Raw genomic sequence first — 21728 nt, 5'->3', positions numbered from 1 at the left:
TTTCAAAATTGAATGATCAACGCAGGAAATTTTCAAAAATTAAATGACTAAAAAGGTAATTTAATTAAATCAAAATGATTATTAATTTATAAAACTCAATGAATAGATCTATAATACGAAAAATAAATTGAAAATAGATATTACATTCATACAAAATTTTGGCCAATAATAGATGAAAGGAGAATAAATTTATCATAATTTTCACTTCAAGCATCTATTTAAATAAAATATTGAAACAGATTTTTTTTTTCAAATTTTGTATATATAAATAACTATCACTTTTTTATTTTCAATTATCATGTAATTATCTTTAATTGGGGAACTTCACCAATTTCACTTTACCTTAATTTTTATTGTTCTTTGTATCTTTTTGATAGAGTTAACTCCCCCCTTTAATAAATGGGAAATATTATCGTCTATCGACATTAATTAAGGTGGTATTGTATTAAAGAATACGTAATTAATATATTATTTTTTCTTAAATTTGGTGAGAATAACGTATTAAATGAAAAAATATTTCCTAAAATAGTAATTTATTAACCTTTAACCATATATATCCCCTCATTGAAGAAAGTATCCATCCTAATTTCTTAAACAAACTCAAAGCTGTATCAATTAACCAGTCTCGTCATATTAAAAGATGACTCTCAAAAGTCATAGAAATTAGGGTTTCATAAGAATTTAGGTTTAAATCATTTGTGATGAGAATCAAGTGTTTACACCAACATAAAGATTTGCTAGTCATCACAATGTTTTAACTTCTTATATAGTTAATATTTCACTAAAGGAACCATTAATTTACAATCTATTAAAGATTATTATTCAGTACACGAACCAAATATTTTTTTATTCCAATGTATAGAATAGTATGCTAGTTATAAATTGAACATATACAAATTTAAAGACGATTCAAAATTGGATTAAACGATTACTTTTTGATACATGTGATATTAGCATACACAATGAGAGGCATCCTTTTCTGATTTCTACTTTATCTTGCATGTAAATTTTCGTAATATCGTCTTTTACTTTGTATATTACATCGATATATGTGTAAATCGTATATATCAGATATATTATCTTTTGCCCCATATCATTATATATAATTTTACAATATTAACGAAACAATTAGTCATTTTTTATTAACTTGAACTTCTATATATATGATCAATATAAACAGAATATCAAATCTAACGGTTGAATTATTAAATTATAAGTTGTATAAAAAGATACGAAAGAATATGAAAATCAGTAATTGTTATACCGATGCAAATTTTAAATCATAATGCCTTATAATTTTACCTTTATTTTTCTTTTTCTTTAATTTTTATTTATTTTGTACCAAAAAAAAAGAAAGTTTTTTATTTAGGAGGAAATCTCATAGCAATTAATTAAATTGAAAAGTTTCTTCAATAACAAGTCAAGCTCATGCATTTATTCCCTAACAAGGACCATCATTATAAATAGGGGTTAAGGAGGGTATTAACCCTAATTCAGAACATTACTCTCCAATATTTCTTTGATAAATTAATTGGAATCTCTGAGGAAGTTGCTCTCTCTGTTCAGAAACATGGCTCTGGCAAAGAGGGGAGTAGTGTTTTTCATGATGATAATGGTGGCTCTTCGTGGGTTATCAATGGCTGCTGTCTACAAGGTTGGCGACTCAGCTGGTTGGACAATCTTGGGCAATGGCCAAGATTACCATGACTGGGCTGCTACCAACAAGTTCTTCGTTGGTGATACCCTTTGTAAGCCTCTCCTTGGTCCAACCTTTCCCCTTCACTTTCTTGTTCAAGCAGTGCCTTAATTCATTTATATATATGTATATGTATGTATGTGTATATATATATATGTATATGTACATATATATATATATATATATATATGTATTATGATTGTGATTTAATGGTTTTATGGCTGTAGTTTTCGAGTACAACACCCAATTCCACAACGTGAAGCAAGTGAACGTCGAAGATTTCAAGTCATGCAACCCAGACAATCCGATTGCGACGTACGTAGACGGCTCCGACAATATCACCCTGAAAAGCTCAGGCGAGTACTATTTCTTGTGTGGTTTTCCAGGCCACTGCCAAGCTGGTATGAAGCTTCACATCACTGTTAACTCAGCAGCCAATTCGCCTCAAAACCCCACTCCAACTCCTCTGGCTAGTAACGTTGCTCCATCTCTCCATGCTTCCAAGCTCAGCTGCGTGGTTATGGTCGTCGCTGCTGCCACCCTCCCATTCTTCCTTCTGCTGGTTTAGGGGGCTACCGTTTGTTCTAATATTACATGTTGAAGCACATGGCAATCAAGACTAAATATGATCTTTATGAAATTATTTCTCCTCTTGGGTTTATTTGGTGGCCTATAATGCTTAAGCTTTGAATTTATAAGTGTATGGATTTTAATTAGAATTACAACAAATCATTAATTTCAATTTTCACCTATATATCTAACTCGATTTAGCCTTGTTGGATGAAAATTCTATCAAATATTCTAAAGAAGAGTTATGTTTTTTGGACTTTAGGTATGGATGTATATTTGATACATGCATATTAACTTTTTTTTCCAAGTTTTTTATTTTATATTTTTACTCCAACTTAATTTCATATCTTGTTTATTGGATATGAATATTTTTTTAAAAATAATCAGGTGATAAAAAAAGTCTTACAATATGATGCTTCAAATTTTAGTAATACTGTTGGTATATGCACATTGTTTCTGCCTGTAAAGGATGTCTTGTGCCTAATTTCCATATCTACTGTTATAAAAAAATGAAAAAAATGAAAAGAGAAACTCCACTACTTAGCATTAACTCCCAAATTGAATTATAAGGGGAATTATGCTTCAAACCCCAAAAGAACTTGAGCAAGTGCTTGAAACATATTCTAACTTTTTAGTATCCATACAGCTGCAAATAGCAAGATAAAGTCTTGAGTGGGTAAATCTCTTTACCCTTTATTGTATAATTATTCAACTATTAATCATAAGAGCTTATTTGACTTAAATTACAAAAAAGAAAATACAAAAACTACCAATTGGCCAATTTATTGATCAAACAAAATCTCAGAACCACTTTACAGAGATTATTAGCACATACCAAGCGGATCTCATAACAAATAGGAACTCAGACCAGCTTGACCAAACTTCTCTCTAAAACTGCTTTTCCATCCATTTCTGCCTTGCTAATAAATAAAACCGTAAACATTGAAAAAGGGTAACACTTTCCTTGTTATTTTCCGCGTTTTGGCTCAGCATCTCTCTTCATCTTACAGAAGCACAGATTGATTGCTGATTGTATAGCCCTGTTACTCCATTTGTAAACTGCTGCCTGTTTCTTCTCCGTTTCGTTACTACTATGAAGCCTTCGCCATCCCCGGTTTTCTTTTTATTTACATCTGATGCTTTAGGTTCTTCACAGCTACTGGGTTGAGAATCCAAGTCCTTTCCTTCATGGCCATGAAGGATTTTTATAATTGCACTGTCATTTGTAACTGCATCTGAAGAATTTTCAGTACGGTTATGCCTTTTGTCACTTACTGCAGGCTCACTGGCAGGATTCATGTTCTGCTTGACTGACCTGACAATGAAGCTAAGCAAAATCTGCCTCGCTAGCTCTGATTTCTCCTCAGAGCTGCTCTTTTTCATCTTAGAATCTTTAACTTCCTTAATGAACTTCTCATCAACTTCCTTCACTTCTGTGTTCTTAGCTTCATTCAAAGAGTTTAACTCATCTGAGACACGTGAATCAGCAGTTCCGGGTATCATGTGCCAAACTTTGCTGGGTACAAACTCCGGTGCATGCGGGTTCATAACTGTGGGAGGTCCAAACCCACTTTGTTCCATAATAGGAGCTTGGTATCTCAGAAAGCTATGTTTCATGGGGTAAGAATGATTGTTTCTATAGTATAATGGTGACCTGGGTCCACAAGGAACTCGAGCAGCAACTGGAGGCCCAACAGGCTCTGCAAGCATGCTTTGACTGGCTGTTACATCATAAACACTGGTAACTGCAACTGAACTTATTTGAGGGTTCATGTAGAGTGCTCCAGGACTGAATGGTTCAGCTGATGCTGATAGCTTACTCCCCTTTGTTTCTCCAGGCTTTTCCTGATTAGAAGAAGCTGCCTTATCAAATTCAGTAGCAGTTTCTTCTGATTGATTTTCACTATCATGAGTTCCTTCATTTTCATCATCATCTTCTGCTACATCATCAACAGAGATATTGTTTCCAACATCCACCTTTGGTGTCTCAGGTGGGATGGTGCACATCTGCTGTTCAGTTTTTTCCTCATTTTGCTGTTCAGTTTTTTCCTCATTTTGTTCTTCTACCTTCTCCTGTAATGGCTTTAGAACTGTACCTGGAGGTGCTACAGCTACTTCCTTGTAAGAAAGAGATTTTGAAGCAATGGCACTGAGATTTGCCGGAGGGGAGAAAACTTTGGAAACAGAAGCTTGTAAACTAACTGAATTCCCTCCAGGACTCAAGCTATGGGACTTTGTTTGCTTTGCTGGCAACACCTCTTTTATAATGTTCTTGGAGGCTGTTTTTCTCAAAGGTGAAATAATTTCTCGCCTAGAGCCACTCTCTCTAACATTTGAATATTCAGAACTGTTTACATTGAGCTTTGCAAGAACTGGACGCTTCCTTCCAGACTTCTTCCCAGCAGCATTTCCTGACCGACCCTTCGAATTGGCTTCTTGCCACCCTTCATCGGTAGTTGTCTCTTCAACAACTTCACTTGTGGTTGTTGGCTCAATTCTAGTAATATCATCAGTTTCTTCTGGTTCCTCAGAATGAATGGAAGCCACCATTCCTACTCCATTACTATCTGCAGTACCAACAGTTTTCTCTGAGACATCAAGGAGTGCAGCACTATCTGTTACTAAGTGATGGTGTGTATCATGGGTTTTATCACTGATCTGTAGTACCTGCCAAATTTTTAAAAGCAAAAAATGTCGAATATTAAAGTTGAGCAGGATAAAGAAGGGTGAGATAAAAGAATTCTGAGCTACAGAAGTGAAAGAGGCAGAATGGAATGTAAAGATCAGCAAGTAAACCAAATATGGATACACCAATAGAAGATTGTAACAAGAAAATTCTTAAAAACTTCAAAGACAACCTCATGCTCAAGAAAGAGCAAAATGTTCTACGCTCTTAGTTAAATGTCACTCAACCAAATAAGGTCGTTGTTGGCTCTTGGACTTTTTCAAATAAAGATCTTATTGGATTCTTTATGACGAGATCTTTTGAGTTAGCAGGTCAAAATAATATCTACCTTGGTGTTTGAAATGGTTCTTTGTTTTGTTACTGTCAATCTAAGCACCAAAGAAATGTCACTTGCACTAGTCCCAGAGCAATGTTTGGGATATAAAATGCTTTGGCTGTTTGACTTGAACTTATCAGAGCTGTCACACTATCTAGTTGCTTTCCAGTGAAATGCTCCACCCATTTCAGTTAGCAGGCCCAATCTTTGCTATCCAAAGAGGCCCCAGCCAATTAGATTAAATCCTCAGATATATATAGCTCATTATTAAACCAAACATTGTTTATAAGTGGAGGATCAAATAATCTGAAACAAAATCACTTCACAGCAATTTCATGATTGTTTTTTAAGACTTATGACAATTTAGCCAGAAAAATCTAGTACCTTGGCACGTCGCTGCTTCCTATGTACATCACTTCCTTTAGAATCTTGATCAGGACTAATGTAATCGAGGAGATCTGATACACTGCAATAAATGATCAAAGGTTTTGGCACCGCAAGAAATAATGATATAATTGAATAACTAGTAAGCTGGGAATACCATATTAATACCTAAGATGACCTTTGCTTGCAATGGATGCATCTGGTTTTGGAGTTCCGTTTCGTGCTGCTTCTTGCTGTTCTAAAGCTTTTGATTCAAAATATTCAAGCCAAGCAGCAGCATCCTTCAAAAGAAAAAGCAGTTCATAAATAGTTTAGCAATGATAATAGGAAGAAAAATAATCCTTCACTTTAAACTTCAACTTTTTTGATTGTGGATCTCAATAAACACCTCAAGCAACGGAATGGCCAAAGGTGCACAAAATTGCCTTGCCAATTGGTATAGACAGTCATGATTTACCTGAGTACGAAGGTCATCTAGTCCAAGTTTTGCTTGGAGTATCTTGAGTGTAGTTTGCTCATGTTGAACACTTAAAGAATATGCTTCCATCAATGAAAGAGCAATGGCAATGGCATGATAGCTTGCAGCTGTCTGTCAGGAGGAAATTAAATAAAAGGATTAGGCTATGAGAAATTAAACGTGTATGATTTTGTTGATAGACGAACATATGCATAGACTTAGAGAGATAAACAAAGACAGACAAGAGAGAGACCTGTATGTGATCTGCTCCTAATAGTCTCTGGTTGCACTTAAGAGCTTCATGTAGATATCTGAGAGCAACATGAACATTTCCCATGCCTTCTTCCATCATAGCCACATTTATATATGTTGCAGCAGTGTTTGGGTGAGACAATCCACAGGTAAAGTGAAGAAGGAATAAAGCACGGTTTACATATCTGCCAATAATGCATTAAAGTTGTCAAGAAAGCAAAAAGAAAGGAAAGAAAGAATTAAGCTGCATAAGTCTATACTATTAGAGTCACCATAATCAAGCAAGAAAAGGGACTATAGAGGAAAATCGCAAGAAATATCACTCTTAGCAGTGCTATTGATTGCCGCTAAGAATTATAGAATGAAAGCACAAATAGAAGCATTTTGGAAATTAAATGCAAACTAAACCAGAATAATCTCCAACTCACTTCAAAGCCATTTCAATGTGCTGAAGCCGATAATAAAATACAGAAAGATCACCATAGCTTTTCATTGTATCTGGATGGTCAAGACCAAGCTCTCTCTCATTAATATCCAAAGCTTTCTGTTGATATATAGTTGCCTAAACAAGAAGAAGAAACAATTTAGATTATAAATTTTCTCAGTTATACCCAGTTTAGTTAAACTTAATAGACAAGATTAGACTGAATGGCATAAATGGTCTAGATGACTACAATGGATAAAAATTTCAAACAATTTCATTTAAAATGATAACCTATTATCTGAGTTGCATAACTGCTTAAAAGATATAGTTTCTCAAGTAAGCAGTCTTGTAAAGGCAAATTTGGGTTTAACAATATATAAAAGAAGTAGCTATAGTTATGAAACTGAGTTTAAAAACCCCACTCTATATTTTACTTTTCTATGATACAAGCAGAGGAACATGTGAATGATACTCGGAAAATCTCTCACCTTCTCCTTTTCTTTCATCCTTCTCTAAAAGGAGACTGGTGAACTGAATTCAGTTTCCTATATCTTAAGCTGACATATAATAGAAAGTTTTGATACCTGGTTGAAATCTCCTGTATGGTAGAGAACCACAGCAAGAAGACTGTAAGCACTTGCAGTAGTTCGATGGTAGGGACCACATACAGCTATCATCCTTGCCAATGCCTTCAAAAGCAAGTAAAAATCCTTTCTCTTACTATAGATGCATTAAGAAAGCACTTGATCGATTACTGCTCTATTCTTGTTCCTTTTTCTTTTAGTTTAGAGAAAGAGACAGCGAGAGAGAGAGCCACTAAGAAAACTTTTGGAAGGCCTAAGAGGGAGAAGAGATTTTCCTTTCTGTTGCTCTTGATTGCTTTCCTTCTCAATTTTAAACCAAACAAGAGGAAATATAAAATAAAACAAGATAAAAATCTTATCACTTCCTTTCTCTTCCCTTCTCCTTTACTAAACATAGGACATATGAATTAATTGTAATAATAGATTGAATGGGAAAATACCTTGGTCCCATAATTAACCGCATCCTCTAATTTTCCTTTATCAAGAGCAATCTTGGATGACTCTAACAATGTTCGGCCATCAGCAGAAGAACATCCTACATGCTGTAAATAATTACAAGACGAGCATGGTTATATTGAATCCAACTAGCTGGCTCATTGACACAATAACAATGAAACTAGAAAAAGAACTTGGACGAGAGAGAGAGATAGAGATCCACCTTACAGACAGGATACATGCTAATAACATCCCACATCTTGAAGGGTTCTGGGCATTCCATATCATAATCTCTAGGAACCAACTCTAACCCAATCTGAGAAAAAAAATCAGTAAAACTCAGCCTTTGACACACTCAGAAACTGAAAGCAGTCAACAATAGATAGTACCTTATGGCAAAGTCCTCGAAGAATCGATAGTTTTCTTAAATGCTGGAACTCATCTCTCAGTGTCCAACCAAATTTTGCAGCAAGAAACTTTCTTAACCACCCCAGTTTTAGAAAATAGTCATCATTTGCATTTTGGTCATTGTCTTCCCCTCCACTATTTCCAAGTAAGAAATTTAAGGATGAAGCTATAGCAGCAGGTAAGTCCTCAAATTTGTCAACAGATCCAACAACTGCTTTAAGTACATGTTTGAAAGCTCGAGTAACCATTTCATGGATGCAAAGTGATTGTATGTGAGGTAGCTTCTCAGCAAGTTCAACCTGACTTGTACAATGACATCAGAGTCAACAAAAACAGCAAATTGTACTTCTAAGTGTGTGTTATTCAGTATTTTTCAAGGATAAAACTGCATTTCTTAGGAAATTAAAATATTACTTGAAGACTATGCCAATAAGCATGGATTCCAGAAGAATAATAATCACTTGCACAAAAGGATATCCAAGAGAACCAATTGTATAGAGAGAATTATCTCACCAAACAACCCAAAGAGCGCATCTGTAGTCCCCTTAAATGCATGAAGTCAGTTAGTGTACGGCCATCAACAGGAGAAAGTTCAAGTGATCCAAAGTCTGTTACCTAATAAAGTATAAGAGTTGGTTCATGAACTGTGCACAAAACCCAAAAAGAACAGTGTTTTGAAACATAACAGCATGGATGATTGAATAGTACCAGCTTTGGTAAAGCAATGTCATCATAATACTTGTATGCCATCTTAACGAGCTCATCAGCTGACTGTTGCAAGAAGCAAACTGAAAGAGTGAGTTCAAAATACAAGAAAACATATTAATACCACAAGAACAATAATAGTTATAAAGAAAATAATAAACGTATGGATTGCACGAAGAATATCCATGTAAAACCACACAAATATACAGCACAGGGAATGCATGAAAAACTTTGAGTAAAAACTAACAGCACAGGGAATGCATGAAAAACTTTGAGTAAAAACTAACAAGTAAATATAAGGAAAAATGAAGAATGCGACCAGAAACCTTTAAGTGAAGACCAGTTCCACTTTCTTCAAGACGTGAGTAGGCTTCTTTAGAAATCAGGTTCTTCAATTCCAATTCACTGCTGGATTCACCATTGCTTTGGTGACCTAGATTAGACTTCACATCCATACTGCAAGACTCAGAATCGTTCTTTTCCTTGTCAATTGAGCTAGTTACATTACTTGGTTTTTTACCCCTTTTCTTTAAAAATTTAAATTGCTTTCCAAGACCTTTGACAACAGGTTCAGCCTCACAATCATTGTCAGGGCCTTTTGAATTACCATCCATTGAAGATTCCTGCTTTTGTAGATATTGCACCCAACAAGAACCAAGTTCCCATCTTATAGACCTTTCAGGAGCAACTGACTTCTCATCTAGTTTGGTCAAACTCTCTTTAATTACTTTCTGGACAAGACATCTAGAAGCTTCTGAATCATTCAAATTGGATTGATATAACTGTCCTCCTCCAGTTAATTCTGCAGTGCATGACTTGTGAAGTAAAACCCTTAGGCTGCAATAAATTCAATACTTAATCACTACATAGTGGCCTTATTGTTTTCAGGTAAAACATAGTAAATCATGGAAGTTTAGCAAAGCAGATGGATCAATAGTACATCCCTTTTAATTTATTAGGACAATGCTGTTAGTGGTCATTATGCAACAAATCTAAAACCAATTGGCAATAACTGGAGAGAACTTCAATATGGGGCCATAACAAAACCTTCAATATAACACAACTTAACACTCTCCCTCACACATAGCCCAATTCTAACAACTGAAAGAAGTGCGCTTACCACGTGGACAACAAAAGTAGGCCAATAAATAAGATAACAAATAACAAACAAAAAATGAGGAACCAATAACCTAGACTCTTGATAACATGTTAAGCTACCACCCCAAAACGAATTGGCAATGGAAAAGGCTCAAAATAAATATAAGGCTAGACCTGGCAATTCGTGTTTTCGTGTCTTAAACGTGTCAGATACGATTAGACACGAAACACGTTAAGGTTAAACACAAGCACGACATGAATAATATTCATGTCTAAAATCTGAAACACGTACATGTATACATTTCATAACCGTGTAACACGACACGACACGTTTAACACGTTTGTTAAACGTGTCAATCTATGACACGACACAATTAATAACACATTTAACACGATTAAATAAAAATATTTACAATTAAATATAATTTTATTATTTAAATTTAAAATCGATAATTATAAAAACAATTATTACAAAACGAAATAACAATAACATCAAATATAATAAAATAAAATTTAAAATTAGAGTTTGGTTATGACATAATTACATTATTATCTTTATTAAATTTAAAATCTTACTAGAATAATTGTTTAAAATTATTTAAATAAGGTTAAAGCAGTCTTTGACTATTAATTTTTAACAAGTTGATAAATGTGTCATGTATACACGTTTAAACACAATAACACGATTAAACACGTTTATACATTTAAACATGATAACACGATTAATTAAACGTGTTTAAATGTGTTTTAAACGTGTTACTCGTGTTTGACACGTTAAGACATGAATTTCGTGCCTTAATGTGTCAGACACGATTAAACACGAAACACGTTAAGGTTAAACCCAAACCTGTTTAACCCCGTGTCTTCCCGTGTCGTGTTAACATGTGTCTAAAATTGCCAAGTCTATATAAGGCCACAAGAAATCCCCAAAACCTACTCGACTTGTGCAAAAACCACTCAACAGATGGAATGTCTTTTGCATGCACTCATTTTGTATTATTTTGTCCATTCATCAAATTCTTAATTTCAAATATAAGACTTCCCTCACTTGAGAAAATCAATTGACATCCTGTTTTATTGTCTTCTCATGGCAGAAAAGCGTTGATGTCTCATTTCAATTAGAGACCCTAGAAGATAGCAAGCAACTATAAAGCTTAGTTAAACAGAATGGATGGCAACAATTATACATAATGGACCATGATTAATACAATGCGGAAGGTAATGAGAACAAAGTAATCATGCCACTATCAAGCCCTACCAAAGGATCCAACTAGCAATCGTGTGCAATATGCATGACATAAAAATGAGAGCATCGGCTGACGGTACAAACCTGTTAATATTAAGAGCATTAGCTCCTCCATCTGGTTGATCATCAATTTCAATGTCCTTAGCGTCACACTTTTCCTTCTTCACATCACCAACAACTTTTACAATTGCAGTGTACCCACAATGTCTAACAATGACAGTGCCCAATGAGGAAGTATCCTGCAAGATGGTTATTATGTTGCTTAGTGAAAGCAACAAATTAGAACTTGAAAAGGCTTTTGAAGTGAAACTTCTACCATTACACATAATCTTGAATTTTCATCCAACTAACAAGGTTTGGCCATATGTGATAAAGATCAGCAGACTACACAAAAGACAGTTGATGAGTTTAGTTTTGAGGCACTGGAAGAGAAGAACAAAGAGGATATTGATTGAGATAGTAAAAAGCATATGCCAGCATCTAGTAGTGTGAAAATAAGGTTTTAATTGGTTCTGTCATGGGAAATGGGGTGATGTAGGTATTTTTGAGTTGAGATTTCCAGGAAAAACTAGAACATGATAATAACATTTGTTTCTGAACAAATTTATGCATGAGTACACGGTCTGATATGCATAGACACATATTTGTACAAAGCAAGAAGGGGGTGAGAGGGAAATAAAAGTGACCAAAGTGAGTCTCAGGTGACAAATCAGATTGTTGTAAGAAGATGCAGTGGAAGTAAAAAGAACAAAGAATGATAACGATGACAAAGGAGTAGCATGCAAAGCATGGACAACATATATTCAGAAAGACGAGGGAGGAGAAGGAAAAGAGGGGGAGGGGGACAGAGATAACTAGCCAATGCCCTAGGTCATTTTTTGGGAACAAATTAAAAATTCATTAGAAGAAGAGGAAGAAAAAGAATACAATGATGTAGACGGCATGGAGAAATGGGACTTACATGAACAACTACACTCTCATCTGCAGTTATCCCTTTAAGTAAATTCCTTTGAGCAATCTCCTCAGCAGTCATGTCAGATGATTGACAGCCTGTAACTTTTACCTCAGGTTTAAAATTTGCATCTCCCAGATCACGTTTTAGTATAATGGACAAGTCACCTACATGATCCTCATGAAGGACTGAGTTCGAATTGCAATTTACAGTGTCCTTGGCATTTAACCTGGAATTCATAACACGCTGTATCGCAGCAACAGCTTTAAAGACTGAGACATCAATAAATCGGCTATGAAGCAAAAAGGCCTTGCGATCTCTAACAATCCTCTCCTCCTCAGTTTTGCATGGAAGGCTAGCCAATATTGCAAAATCTGTAGCCCATGGCCGAAGATCATATTCACCATTTCTTCCCTGGCCTCCTCCATTACCACCCCAGAGTTCATCTTCTGATGGAAAAGAGGGGATGTTCGATGGAGACTCAGCAACAGGGGGAGGGACAAGCCATGTATTTGCACGAAATCCATAGGGAAGATTACCAAACTGGAAGCAAAAAATGCATTAAGAAACATAAGAACTTGCAAACCTTGCTTTTCAAGATGTCATGTTTTGCAAGGTATAATAACCTATCATGTAAATAAACAAAAGGTTACCTTATTGTGTTCTAGAAAAGCCTTCATAAGGGATTCATATGCCTGCATCAATTACAAGAGTATATCAATCACAAATTGACCGGTTAAACAAATTAATATAACAAATAAGCAAGACAGGATAGCTACAACAAAAAGTCATGTCATGCCACAACAACCTTTAGACTGGTCAGTTAACAGATTTGTTACGTTACTTGACCAAAGTTGATCCAAATTTTATAGTGGAAGAAAAGCCAACATGGTGAGACTTCTCTTTCTCTTTAGGTATTTCCCTTAAGATCAAAAGCATGTGAGTATTCATCTATGATAACATATAAACAGACACAACTTACAAGCTGCGCAAAATATTGGCATGAACTGTTAATATAAAAACACTGTTCAATAGTTGACAATCAAGGATGGCAATGGGTCAGGTCTGATCAGATTTTATTTTTGTTCACTAGAATCCTACCTGAAAAATACACACTCAGCCAAACCAAACCTGACCCAATTAGAGTTGTTAAATTTTATCACCACTACCAACCTGCCTATAAAACGATGGACCTAAATCTCACCCAAACCAACCCACATTCAAAGTCAACATTTACAAACATAACCAATCTTTTTCTTCCCTCTAGAAAAGGGGGGCACTAGAATTTCAGAACATATTAGAAGCTGCTTAACAAGATTTAAATTTTGCAAACAATATAAAGCAAGCAGAGATTTCTTCACCCTTGTCTAATTTGGCAATTGGTTTGAATCAATATATATGCGATGTTCATGGAAGCTTAGCAATTAAAAACAAACGGTACCCACATTGGCAAAGGCTTGACTGAGATTTTGCAAAAGATCTAACAAACTGTGGCTCTGGAAAAAATGCTTTCCCAAAGAATAAAACCCTTTTACTGATGCAACCACCTGTATTAGCTTCCCATTGCAGATTTTTATCTGCACACAATATTACATTTGCCATATCAGTAAAAGCAGTAGCAGGAGAAATATGAAATCAACAAAATCAACCGCATACAGAAAAGGAAAGTAAGTTAAAATACAACAAGAACAACACTATTAAAGTATCATCATTTAACTGTCTAGAGTAATTATCAACGACTTAAGAGGTCAAAATAACAAAATAGAGCAAATGAGTTTGTTTTAGCAAAAGAGAAAGAAGAAAGAACATTTTCACCACTTCATTGCAATGCATTATTATAATATTAAGAATCAACCACAACGATCACCATGAGCAGCAGTAAAGCCTCAAACAATATTTGGGAAACAATTGCACCTACAATTTATGCTCTATATCAAGGCTTACACATTGTAGCAAGTACTAGTAAATGCAAATGTATATCGCCATTAAGAAAATATATTAGCATGCAGAGTGAGATTATACCTGCATTCCAAAATAGTCTCCATCACGCCTCTCTTCTACATCCTTTGGGTCACATCTCCTTAAATCTGCAAAAGTCAAACTTAGTAAATTTAACAAAAAGAACTTTATTAATTAAAAAAATTGAAAAAAAATACAAACAGAAATTACATTTCTTCTCAAAAAAAAAAAGGAAAAAAGAGTGAGAGTAATTACATCTTTTTTGTTGCTTACTTACAAGTTTAAGTTTCGAAAGTACAACTCAATTAAATCTAACAAATAATAATGCACTGAAATTCTTTCTTCATTTAAAAGAATTAAATTTGTTTTCTTCCCTTTGTAGTAACTATTTTTGGTATCAAAATTTTTACAATAGAATTCATTTCCTTTGGCAAATGAATCCGCATCTTATGATATAATTCATTTGAATATTGTATAGTGAACACTATAGAATTAATTCCTTTTCAAAGGCTTCAAACATAGTAAACCATGACATTTAAATGTACTGTCCATACATATTAATTTTATTTATTCCAAGCAGATGATTGGCACCTCTGTAAACAACATTTATAAGATCATTTCTCAATTCCCAAAATATTCCTAGAGACACACAAATGTTAAGTATGGCTTATTTTAGACTCGGAAAACTAAAAAGTAAATACGTCCATTTTTCTATCTCGTTCCCCTCGCTACGTCTGGCAAGAAAAAATATATATATATATATATATATAATTATAAAATATACATGGCACTTACTGAGAATGGGAGGAGTGAGGTGAGACAAGGAGAAGAAATCGTAAAACTCCGATAATTTCGGGGTAGGATGAATGGCGGCCATGTCCATGCTCTCCGAGACCGCCGCCGAAACCGACGTCGTTTGTGGTGTCGGTTCAACTCCTCCATCGGACGGCGAAGGAGGAGGAGGAGTGCTGTTGTTAGGCTGCTGTGCCCTACCATTGATCTTTTTGGATTTTGAATCGGACGACGCTGATGTTGATTGTGATCGGATTCGTTTGGGCCTCGAGAACCTGGCGGTGCACGATACGATGTCGAGGAGTCTCCGCACGTGCGTCACCGCCTGAGCTTCCTCGGTGTAGTCCTCTGCGTAAAAGTGGCAGGAATTGAAATTAGTAAACAATTGTTTGGGCAATTTAATATTTATCCTTTTAAACATTTAGTTCTCTCGTGTACAACGTGTCGTTTTAATTTTGACTAGACAATGTCAGTTTGCAGAATTGCAGATTTGCTTGTCCTTTTTCTACTTATTTTTTATTTTATAAAAGTAAAATATAAACCTCTGAATAAATATAAAGAAAATAATATTTTTAAGGTCTTAATTATAGAATAATTATATCAAAACTAAGAAAAATAATATTTTCTAAACTTTAAGTTTAACCTCATACGCTCGAGTTCAAGTCATTTTCAATTTTACAAACAAATAAATTAAAAAATAATTTGAGCCGTATGGTTCATGATATTAAATAAATTAAGAGGGAGATCTAAGAATAATAATTTCATAAGATCCAAGAAAACAAACAAAATGAAATGAGTTAATGAATGTAACCATAAATATTTATTTGGAAAATGGGAATTTGATATTTCCCTACAATAATAATAAAATAAAAGTTATAATACTGAAATGCAAAAGGGAGGTAGATTAGAACATACAAGAGTGTGCCAAAATTAATGCAATTGTCCTACCAATAAACCAACAATGAGCTGATAATAAGAAGATTGGATGTCTCTAGGGGATCATCTCTGGCATCCAATATATGATATACGATTATTAAGGCTAAATAAATTTCTGAAATTTATGGTATATATTTAGCTGATTAACCCATGGTTTAATATAATATGAACAGCTCAATGCCCACAATGGGATCATGGAAAAATTATTTATTATATGTATATTGGACAAAAATCTTCATTAAATTTAAAGCAAAGGGTATCTACGGGGGTGGTTGTAAGGTAAAGCAAAACGACAAGCTCCTCTGTCATTGCTCTTCTCAATAGGAAAGTTGCATAATTTAATTAATGGTCCTGACTCAAGATTTGTCTGTCTGCTACATGTGATATTGTCCCCTCTTTCCATGTCCCCCCCTCCTCCCCACTCAATATAAACAAATATCTTTAAGAGAGGAACCCATTCTTCAGGTGTCAAGTAGCTGCTTTGTTATGTAAGTTGCCTTCATATAGAGACAAAGAAACAAATGGAGGGGATCGATCTTTGACTAAAGTATACCAAACCCTTACCAGGAAAGGCCATCACAGCACAGTTTAAGTTTTTGGTTAAGGAGCTTAACCTACCTTCAACCATTTTGAGCAAACATGGTTTCAGAGTAACAACTTCTACTCTGTCATTCAATCTCTTCCCTTTGACCTAACCATTTAAAGAAAAATAAAACCCAAAAAGAATAGTTGCATTACAGTTCAATTGATTAAATAATTATTGGGCAAACATATTGAAAGTTAAGAGATGCTCACCTCATGAGCTAAAGAATAGTTTGTAAGGTGGCATGTCTCCACATGAGAAGCCAACAGCCTTCTTACATCAAGTATCTTGTCAGTGGAGATACCCTTCAAGGAATTTCCCATAATTTGGTGATTTAAGCTTGTTAGTACTCAGTTTAATTCCATTGAAGAAATGCTAATGCTTTCAAGGGAAACGCAATCATTATAGTACTTTAAAAGAAGGGGAAAAAAAGGGGAGACAAATATAAAGTAAAAAGAAAGGAAAAGCAAAGCATACCTTGAGTGTAACTTGTGATTCATAAGGAGTAATGACATTAATGTCAAGAACAGTTGGAACAACTGCCAAAAGAACCAGAAAAATATATAGGAAAATCAAAAGAATCAAACTGAAAAAAAGGGTATCAGAAACATGAGATATTCTTTCTTTACTGTAAATCAAAAAGTTTGCTTACCTTTCTCCTCTTTCTTCTTCTTCTCTGCTTTTGCTTTATTCGACTTGCCCCTGCCAGACCTTGGGGCCATCTTCTATCTCCCTTTTCTAAGAACAGTTGTATTTGGAAAAAAAGGTTCAGGTACTCAACAACTTCACTGAAATTACAGCAGAACCTCAGTTCAAAGCCCTCAGCAATGTGTTGAACTGTTGACTACATGCAGAAAGAAGAGAAGAGAAAGATGAGGGATGACAAGAAAAGGAAATACCTTTTTCCTTTGAAAGGGAGGAGCTAGGAAATCTTGTGAAAAGGTTTGGGAGATGATAAGATAAGGGCCTTTTAGTAGTGTTATGGATTTGTGAGCAATCCTAGCCTCTACTTGTTGCTAAAAGCTTGATTGCTTTGCCCACCCACCCCCTTTTCTCTTTCTAGATTGACAAACACCATGTGATTGAGAAGTGCCCCCTCATCCAACTTATTATAACACCTATTAGGACAAAAAAAAGAGCTTTGGTGGGGCAAGGAAAAGGAGACGACCGTTGAGAGAAGGCCAAGTGGAGGATTGTTGGTGGGTTGCAGGTCGTGCCCGAGCAGCTTTGTTTTATCAGACGTTGGTTTCGCCTTCCCACTTGGGGGTTGAGGCCAGGATGGGATGGGGAATGAAGGTTAGGGTATACTATGCAAGATTACATAGAGGAGAAAGAGAGTGTTAATTTTTGGCACATTTAAGAGGGGATCTTAAAGGATCTTGGCCACCTTGACCTTTGGGTGGGCGTGACTTCATTCTTCAAATCCCTATTTTGTCACATTTAAGTGGTAATTAGTGCTTGGATTTAGTCACTTCAATCATACCATATTCCAATTTTTTTCCCATATATCTTTTTACCTTAAAGTTCATATGGCAATGTTTAAATATTGTTTTCAATAGGTAATTAAAGTTAACTATATACAAATATTTTAAAAATTTTGAAAGTTATATTATAAGGTATAACATTTTTTAAAAAAAATTCTGAATTTCTACGATTAATTACATGGTTAAATCTCATGGTTAAATCTCATGGATAAATCAAGTAGTTAAGGCTATATATGTTTGAAGTTGTCTGCAAAATTTGTATTGAAGTGATAATAAAAAAATAAATCTCACATCTATTAATTTTGAAGTATATCCTATATATAAATGTAATAAGAGTCTTTATATTTATAGTCAATTAATTTTAAATTAAATGTTTGTCTAAAAAATTTAATATGGTGTCAAAGTAAGTACCATCCCCATTCTTTATGGACCATAAGGTAGCCATGAATAGCATGTATTTGCATTATCTTCAGCACAAGATAGGTCCATAATACTTACAAATGAAGAGACAAGCCTTACGTGGTAGTTGCTACAGTCTCATCGATTATGTATTAAAGTGAAATTGGATATTTAAGTGCTTAGACATTTAAGTGTTTTACACCATTTTCAACATATGCCAATGTGGTAGTGGGTTCAATATGTACTAGTGTGCCAACGAGTGTTTTACATCATCTTCAACATATGCTAATGTGCCAGCGGATTCAACATGTGCTAGTGTGTCAACGAGGTCGAAATAGACGCAATGAAGGGATATGACACGTGATAAGTCTATGATTCCTATATGTGAGGGGAGTATTGAAATGGTCGCCAATTAATTTCCTAAAAATACAATACCTTGGCATTCAAGTTATTGGTGCAAACTATGTGTTAGGCCCTAGCTATACACTTTCTTATGACGGAAAAAACTTGTGAAACTACCATTTCATCAATGCAACCCCTAATTACTCTCCCTTGCTTCTTCCTACACCACCTCCCTCTCCGTCTCAACCTAAAAGCCTAACTTAACCATTTTGCCTTAGCCCTGACCTTTTTAATGTGGGTGACAGGCTATTTATTCTTTTATTATATTCCTAACCACATTTTATAACTCTACCTTAACACTTTTTTTTTATAATAATTATATAAACAAATAAAGTTTACTATTAAAATTAATTAATTTTCTACATTTATAATATAATTATTACAACAAATAAAAAAGAGCATTTTTCTTGTAATTAAGACTCTACCTTGACAATTTTTATAGTTTAACCGATTGTTGGATTTTCTTTTAGACTTGATTCAAGTCAAACACCTCCGCTGAGAGACCACAAATCCTTAGAGAGAGGAGAAAAATTGTATCCAAATTCATTAGAGAGGGGAAAGGGTTAAGCAGGAGAGAAGAATTGATGTGGCCAAATTCAATGATGTGGCATTTTTTTTTATTCGATAGATTTATAATTGACTTTGTAAAAGTGATTTATCTAATACATATTTCCGTTAATTATTCGTACTGCATATTAAAACCCTAAATATTTTAACAAAATAATTTTCTTAATACGTATTTCCGTTAATCATTCGTATAGCATATTGAAACCTTAAAACTTCAACTAGGAAGATGGCAAATTCACTATGTTTCTCTATCTACTCACGAGTTGGTTCATGATCTTACCAAAGAAGAAGTTAACAAAACACGTAATATAGATAATGTTGGTTAATTAATTAATCCAATGAATTTTTTTATTTGAATGGATTTTTCTATGCTAATATGAAATGGACAAACTTTTCATGACTTAGTCATGAACCACGATGCAATGGGCAAAGAAAATAACGACAAAAGGAGTTGCCAACCCCCCACAAAGTCATAGGCCTAATAAAAACACATGCATGGGGAAAAAGTTGCGTAAACTATTGTTCAACCCACAATGTTGCTAAGATAGGCAGTTTTAAAGCATGTGGTGCATGTAGGAAAAAGGTGAATGGTGTTAAAAGCGGAAACTAAATGGGAGTGGTTGGTGGCAAAAATGGATTTGATTGCTTTGACAAAGGGGAGAATCCTACAACGTGTTAGGACTCTTGATTGGTATATCCAACTAAAAAAGTTTCCAATACGGAGAAATTGAGACTGTCCAATTAGAAATCATATAAATACATCTTAATCATACTATAGACCATATACATTTGATTATGACAATGACGGTGATGATGGTAGTCCTTTTCAAAGTTAAAGGTTTTTCCGTCTTAAATATCAATGCTACAAAACGTTTTACACCTGGTCATCGAACCATAAACCCTAAACTATATAACTCACACAAATGATCGAATGAATGGTTTATACTTTAAAATATTAGAAAATTATAATATTTGACTGATATTGTTTTATGTTAATTAATAAGGTTAATTTGTAATCAAGTTTTTAAATTAAGTGATTCTTTTTTTATCGGATAACTCTTAAAATTAAGCGATGGTAATTCCAATCCAAGTAACATAGAAGTATTGATTTTAACCCCACAAGTGTGCTTGTGTAATGCATGATAATATTAAAATTAATAAGTCTATAAAATAAAAAACTATCCCATACACTTTCGATGAAGTTTTTAAATTCTACCAATAGAGTTGGAGGGTTGACACATACACTATTAGAGTATATTTAAAAAATTAAAAGGATGAATAAAAAGATATATGATAATATTTTAAATTTGTTTGTGGAGTTTAAAATACAGAATAATAATACTTCCAAAATATATAAAAAAGCATATATCTCAAATTCAATTCGATCAAAATATCTCAGCAGTCGTTTTACTTGTCGTAACGTGCGGGTCCGGGAACCTGACCGCCAGACTCGGACGAAAATTAAATGTTTAGGAGTCGCCACCAATCTTTTTTATCTAGATGTGATTGGTCACCTATTAACCCGATTCTAATCGACGAAGTCCTAAATTAATTTTAGGTCCGTCGAAAGAACGATAACTGATCCACGTTTTTTTTTTAGAAATGGGTTCGAGAGTGCGGTTACGCACGGAGAAGGGTTAGCACCTCCGTGGCACCCGTTTCACGAACGGTACCATTTAATCTTAAGTTATCCTATTATAACCTACTTTTGATTTAATCTTTGCTTATTAACTAATTTTTTATTAAATTGGCCAACTGATTTTTTTATTTGATTTTACGTATACACATGATGCAAACGTAAAATGATGTCATGACTTGTTTATTTTAAATAATGGGGTTGGCAATCTTTCATTGGAAAATCATTCGAAGACCATCCCAACGCTTTGGTGAAGTCTCGAAATTTTCCTCACCTAGAGATATCCCCGGAAGAACTCGTCTCTACAAGCTCCTCGGAGAAATTCTATCATCGGAACTCCCGCACTATTTGCAAGATAAATGTGGCATGCTATGACAAGATAAAATGATGATATCTACATGCACGCGTTTGTTGATTTAGGTGGTTCATAATACATCCAATTATGTGTTTAATAATCTATCACCTTATTTATATGTTTATTATTATTTGTCATTTTTTTCATAGATTATTTATTTATTTATTTATTATTATTATTATTTATATTTTTCTGTTTTCTATTTAGATCCATATCCTTTAATTAACGTTGTTGATTAATATTTTACTTGATTATATAACTTATCAAATAAACAATTAATTAATTTTTTTAAACAATTAAATTAACTTTATTTAGTCATATTTATTTAAGCTAATTAACTAATTTAAGTTCGAATGCAACATTATGTAAATTTATTTTTTAACAACGACTATTTGACTTAAT

General features: G+C 34.2%; 2 protein-coding genes across 2 annotated transcripts; one reads left to right on the top strand and one right to left on the bottom strand.

Annotated features, from left to right (window-relative positions):
* LOC18595329 (mavicyanin) lies at positions 1496 to 2331 on the top strand. The gene is made up of 2 exons (XM_007023227.2): positions 1496 to 1748; positions 1924 to 2331. Exons 1-2 carry the CDS (start codon positions 1571 to 1573, stop codon positions 2262 to 2264), a joined length of 519 nt encoding a protein of 172 aa, XP_007023289.1. The 5' UTR covers positions 1496 to 1570; the 3' UTR covers positions 2265 to 2331.
* LOC18595328 (protein TSS) lies at positions 2866 to 17470 on the bottom strand. The gene is made up of 23 exons (XM_007023226.2): positions 17136 to 17470; positions 16961 to 17022; positions 16696 to 16788; positions 16519 to 16591; positions 14968 to 15312; positions 14236 to 14300; positions 13659 to 13790; positions 12867 to 12908; positions 12223 to 12756; positions 11346 to 11500; positions 9244 to 9754; positions 8921 to 8983; positions 8726 to 8827; positions 8194 to 8511; positions 8028 to 8120; positions 7810 to 7911; positions 7370 to 7474; positions 6790 to 6923; positions 6363 to 6546; positions 6110 to 6241; positions 5821 to 5933; positions 5653 to 5734; positions 2866 to 4933 (listed from the first exon to the last, which is right to left on the bottom strand). The coding sequence occupies exons 1-23, from the start codon at positions 17203 to 17205 to the stop codon at positions 3266 to 3268; spliced, it is 5178 nt and encodes a 1725-aa protein (XP_007023288.2). The 5' UTR covers positions 17206 to 17470; the 3' UTR covers positions 2866 to 3265.

Source organism: Theobroma cacao, chromosome 6 (genome assembly GCF_000208745.1).
Source record: "Theobroma cacao cultivar B97-61/B2 chromosome 6, Criollo_cocoa_genome_V2, whole genome shotgun sequence".
NCBI classification, from domain to species: Eukaryota; Viridiplantae; Streptophyta; class Magnoliopsida; order Malvales; family Malvaceae; genus Theobroma; species Theobroma cacao.
The sequence above is the reverse complement of the archived record's forward strand: the minus strand, read 5'-3'. Positions and strand labels throughout refer to the sequence as shown.

Bases quoted from the DNA above. Each gene is read 5' to 3' on its own strand.
- LOC18595329 (XM_007023227.2), top strand. From the start codon at position 1,571: ATGGCTCTGGCAAAGAGGGGAGTAGTGTTTTTCATGATGATAATGGTG. The intron at 1,749-1,923 runs GTAAGCCTCTCC...TTATGGCTGTAG, and splicing joins CTTCGTTGGTGATACCCTTT to TTTTCGAGTACAACACCCAA.
- LOC18595328 (XM_007023226.2), bottom strand. From the start codon at position 17,205: ATGGCCCCAAGGTCTGGCAGGGGCAAGTCGAATAAAGCAAAAGCAGAG. The intron at 12,757-12,866 runs GTAACCTTTTGT...TTTTGCTTCCAG, and splicing joins CTTTTCTAGAACACAATAAG to TTTGGTAATCTTCCCTATGG. The intron at 9,755-11,345 runs GTTTGTACCGTC...AATTTATTGCAG, and splicing joins AATGCTCTTAATATTAACAG to CCTAAGGGTTTTACTTCACA.